This window comes from Scomber japonicus, chromosome 12 (assembly GCF_027409825.1).
Source record: "Scomber japonicus isolate fScoJap1 chromosome 12, fScoJap1.pri, whole genome shotgun sequence".
Taxonomy (NCBI): Eukaryota; Metazoa; Chordata; class Actinopteri; order Scombriformes; family Scombridae; genus Scomber; species Scomber japonicus.
This window is the reverse complement of record NC_070589.1, coordinates 13621354-13626926: the sequence shown is the minus strand read 5'-3', so window position 1 is coordinate 13626926 and position 5573 is coordinate 13621354. Positions and strand designations below refer to the sequence as shown.

The 5573-nt window shown below is 38.9% G+C and overlaps 1 protein-coding gene across 1 annotated transcript; it reads left to right on the top strand.

Moving 5' to 3' along the window:
* The first annotated feature begins 1492 nt into the window (after positions 1–1492).
* On the top strand, positions 1493–5573 carry si:rp71-39b20.4 (potassium voltage-gated channel subfamily V member 2). The gene is made up of 4 exons (XM_053330570.1): positions 1493–2031; positions 2172–2805; positions 3884–4009; positions 5256–5573. Exons 1-4 carry the CDS (start codon positions 1493–1495, stop codon positions 5571–5573), a joined length of 1617 nt encoding a protein of 538 aa, XP_053186545.1.

Genomic DNA, 5573 nt, shown 5'->3' with positions numbered 1-5573 from the left:
GGTGCCCTGACGTCATATATCTGAAATTATAATACTTTATCTTCTCACATTTTGACAATTTTGACAATTTTAACCGTAATGCAATCAGAACTAAAGTCATCTGATATTGGCATTATTATTATATAATTTTATATACATTATATAATTTTAAAATACTTTTTTTTTTTTTTTTTTTTTACTTCAGCTTGTCGTTTCCTTTTCCGGCAAAGCGGGCGATACTATGCACACAAACCTCGGCGGGGGGAGTCGAGGATCGTACCATTAGTCACTGTGTTGTTTCTTTTATACAGTCTATAAATAATGAATAAATACACCGATAAGATTACGCTGACGTTAAAACATTCACAATCAGTTAAAACAAGGTCTGATAAAAGGCCTTTGAACAGCTGTAGTGGTGGTAAAGAATTTAACTTTAAGGCCTTTTGCAGATAGTTCCAAATGTAAGGTGCATTGACATTTTTCCTATTTCCGTTCTGACCAATTGAGTATAGAGCAGCAACCTAATCTATGATCAAATTTGAACCCAATTAATTGTCTTTGTGTGTTAAACCCCCATTATAAATAACTAAACTGATTTTATACACGTCATATATATAATGGTCTTTTTGCTCTCTGTTGTACATTGAAACTATAAATGCCTTTACTTTCTTAAGTTTAGTGCCCACCTGCAAAACACATAGACCACAGTCATTATTTATCCAAAAGGCTAAACATAATAACATAAGACAAGCCCATATAAAATCTGAGCATGTTTGTGTGTTTGTGCATGTTATTACCTCTCCTTTGTGGCTCACTCACATGTTTACAGTAGCCAATTTCATATCAATTTAGTACCAATTCAGTAAACTACATCATGATCCCTTATTCTGTGTTGTATAATCATAATTTGACTATCTGTTATTTTAACTTGACTTTATTTTGAATTGGACAAATGAATTATTCTCTTGGGAACACAGAGGAAAAACAGAGATAATGCTATCTAAATACTAAATTCTGTGGATTTAAGATACAAAGCCAAGCTTATTTTAACTCTTCACAGTAAGTTCAGATAAAATATAATTGGAGTTAACCAGTACCTAATATGAATTTCTTGTGCAAAAGCTCTTCACAGTCTAGTTAGTAATGCAGTGGTGTCATCACACCACTCACTGCGCCTTTCCTCCTCTCTCAGAACTCAAAGCCTTAAATCACAACACTAATCCTTGTGAACAGTATTTTTAACTTGCGTTTGAACAGAAAGAACAGCAATAGGATTAGAGAATCAGTGAGGAGGCTGAATCCCTAACTCATGCAGTTGATCTTCTTGCACGCTAAGAGACACACAGTAGGTTTTTCCTTCATCTTTACTTCAACCTGTTGGCAGATTTTTTCAGAGGACAACATCCTGCTTAAATGGAGATCTTGTGGAATATTGTTGTCAGTGTTCAGTGACTTCCTCTCTCAACTTGGTATAGAGCTTTTTTGTTGGTCTGTTTTCTAAAGAGCCGCCAAAATGGAGAATTTGCCGCCCAAGGTAAAGGTGCTCAAAAAGCGCCGCTCCAGTCTTTTTGCCACTATAAAACGGGAAATGAGCTTATCACAGAGTGTTGACGGAGAAGAGTGTGAATTCCCCTTTTCACAGGACAGCTCTGTGAAAGCATGGACATCTATGGACAACCTTGACACTCCAGATGTAAAGAAGGAAGTGAAAAAAAAGCTGATCAAAGATCTACCAAACCCAATGAAATCAAACATTGTGAACCTCAACGTGGGCGGAAAGGTGTTTCACATACCGAAGCATTTGGTCCTCCGATATCCAAAAACCAGGATTGGAGTCCTTGCTCTCTGTGATGATCCTGTCAAGCGTCTGGCACTCTGTGACGACTACAATGTTCAGAACAATGAGTTCTTTTTTGACAGGGACCCCATGTTTTTCCACTACATCTTCCACTTTTACTGCAGCAGTGTACTGTGGGTGATGGAAAGCCTCTGTCCTGTCAACTTTGAGGAAGAGATGTCTTTCTGGGGGCTGAAATTGAAGGACACTCCAAGGTGTGCTTTAGATACTGATACTCACTATGTGTAGCTGCATGTAGTTGCCTGTTAGCTGGTTGTTGTTTGTATATTTCAAGCCGGATTTTGAAAACAATTATTTGTGAAAAATGAGGAATAACTTTTCTTCTTCTTCTCAGGTGTTGCCGTATTCTGTTTGAGGAGAAAGTGGACGACATCAGAGACCAACTGAAGGTCAACCAGGAGCTGATTGATGAGATCAAGCCTCATCAGGATGACGCGGCCTACAAGAACATGTTCCTTGGATATTTTCGGAAGCTCCTCTGGGACCTGATGGAGAATCCTTACTCTTCACTGGCAGCAAAAGCCTTTGCAGTGTTTTCTAGTCTTTTTGTGCTAATCTCTATTGTTGCCATGACATTGAATACAGTGAAGGAACTCAGGCAGTACAAACTCGCAGGCAAAACCTACATGGAGTGGGTGGAGGTCTGCTCCATCCTTTTCTTCACCTTGGAGTACTTTTTGCGTTTGTTCACCACATCTGACATTAAACATTTTGTGAAGAGTGCTCTCAACTTTGTTGACATGGTGGCTGTTATGCCCTATTTCATCCAAATCATTTTTGAGACGTTTGTTATAGACTCCGAAGACGCAGGTGCACAGGAAGACTTGAAGACCATGGCAAGGGTCAGTAAAGTCAGCAAGGTGCTCAAGGTCGTCAAATTGATGCGCATCTTCCGTATCCTGAAGCTTGCCCGTCACTCTACAGGCATGAGGGCATTTGGTTTTACCATCCGCCAATGCTCTGAGCAGGTATGTAGGAATGGTAGTAGGAATATCAAACACAAAAACATGTTTTATGAACATCTTTAACTGAAGAAATATGCATAAATAAAACAGGGAAAACATGTAAGTTCCATGCTAGCAATATGAAAGTGATTGCTTGTGAGAATTATCACCTGTTTTAGCACCTTTACTGTGTATTTTCAGTCTCACCACACTCATTACCATCATATGCAGCTGTAGGGAGCAGCTGTTTTGTTTTGTTTTGTTTGTATTTTTAATCAAAAAAGCTCTAAATACCCACTATATGCTTCTTACCCCAGCACCACAAAGACAGACAAAGCTAGTGACTAGCTGGTGGATAATGGAGAATTTGGCAGCTGAAGACCCAGATATATCTTCAGGAGTTGGTAGAGACCAAAAGCAGAGTTTAAAAGAGACTCAATATTGGACTGACCTTAGGTGGCCATTAGATGGCCAGAAACACAATGCTAGATGTGTAAATACACAGCTGTTATATTAACTTTATAAGGTGACAAATAATCAGTGCTGGCAATTTGCTCATTCAGGACATAAAAAAATGTATAGACATTTTCACCATAGAAAAGCTTATTTTTGTTATTGTCACAGTGTTGATATTTTCAAAGTAAGCTGGGGGATAAATATTAATTTAGCAGCATAACAGGTTTCAAAATCCATGACTTGTGAAATCTAACCTGTGCAGACATTCAGAATACCCTTGTCTTGTCTATACAGTACATTTTTCCTTCAATGCTGCCACCTGTGATGAGACAAATAAAATATGTGATTACAGACCTGACACAGATTTCTTCTATAAATGAGATCTGTGTGTGAACACTGAAAGTCACATTACTCAAATAAGTGTATCTGTCAGTTCTTGGCTAAACAGTTTTTGGCAACTTATCTATATTGGGGCCATCCCTGTTCAAAATGCTGTACATACAATAAGGGGTTATGTAGATGTATAATATAGGCTATATCAGTTGTGATAGGGGGGTTTACAGTAAAGTTTAAATTTACCATGTAGCCTAGTAAGTGGCTAATGAGTGGCTCGGCTATTGACATGTACTTTTCTGTGATTCTTTAGGTGTGTTGTCTTTTTCTGTTCATTGCCATGGGCATCTTCACTTTCTCTGCTCTGATGCACTCTGTGGAGGTGGATCAGCCTGGGACACCATTCAGCAGCATACCAGATGCCTGGTGGTGGGCTGCGGTGAGTAGGCTAAACTTCATCTTTCTTGTTCATTTAACTGGGTGTGATCTAATTCACAGTAGTCTTGTGATTCAACCTGGCATGTTTGTGACTTTGTAATGACCTTGGTTGTATCTAAACATAAAGAGTATATGAATCAAGGAAAAATGAATCATAATATTTAATAAGAAAGTTCAGGGTGCCAAAAAAACCCAACTTGCATTTGCCTATATGATGCTAGGCAATGTCTGAATTGCTCGTCATTATCAATAAAGCAAGGAATGGTGCTCTTTATAGACGATTTAACCACCCCTTATGGCTGCCACTTAGATTCTTCCGGATCAATTAGCTTAGTCATGAACCTCACTAAGCTGTTCCTCTTTACTGTGCTGAAGAGACAGAGGAGAATCTCAGTAGAGGGTGTGTCAGTATGATCAAGCAGAGCAGTGCGTTTTGGGTGTCAAGGATTAGGCCTGCTGGGATTTGTGCTGCCTGCCAAGTCAGACCAAGACAAAATTGAAGAGTCCGCATCAGAGTCATATTCTATGCTATTTCTGTTACTTTACCAAGCAATGCACTCATGATGAGATTGTATTTAAAGACTTATGGTACAATCCCTTCTGAGAATGATTGTTTGGCTAAATCAACTTTGATATTAACCTGAATATAGCAGAAAAACATTTTATATAGCATTTTCCTTTTAAATAAGAGTTTCAGTTTATTTAAAGTTTGCTGTGTTATTTAGTATAAAAACATTAAAACTGTGCAAAATTTTGCTTGCTTTCTTTTCATGCACAGGCTTTAGTGTGTTTGTGCACCATCGGCCTGATTTTCTGTTTTTCTTTCACTCTCATTTAAGAGCATTTGCTTTTTATTTATCTGGTGGCAGCTGTTAACTTATGTGTTTAATCCCCTCTAATATTGTGTAACGTGTATCATTTGTGGCCAGACACAGTGATTGCAATCGTGAGATGGAGAGTGTTGCAGTGCCTTCCTGGGAGTTTACTTGATTCTGTTCATGTTCAACTTGCAGTGTAGTAAATGATCAGTACATGGAAATCATGAATCATGGGAGTCTCAGAGAAGCCATGGACAAGGGTCATTTTGAGAAAGTCAGAAAGGCACAATGATGATGAGCCATGATGAACTCCTGCCTTATCGGGAGAAGAATGAGAAAAAGTCCACAATTTCTTCATGTTAAATCTAAAGAATATCTAAAAATAGATCATGCATACAAGCATATTCACTTTACTCTTTTTTTCTACAGGTGAGCATCTCTACTGTGGGCTATGGAGATGTTGTCCCTATCTCCTATCTTGGCCGCTGTGTGGCATTTGGCTGCATCTCCTTTGGCATCATCCTCAACGGCATGCCCATCTCCATCCTGTTCAACAAGTTTTCTGACTACTATGCTAAACTGAAGGAACAAGAATACACATTTTCAAACACTGAGCGCACCTTCAAACTCAAGAAACGTTTGAGGCGCAAGTTTGATCACTGCTTCGAACCCACGCCAGAGGAGTCCGAAGATGAGATCCACTTCCGGCCCAGTGGAAGGCAAACCATTCGTGGGAATGAAGATTAA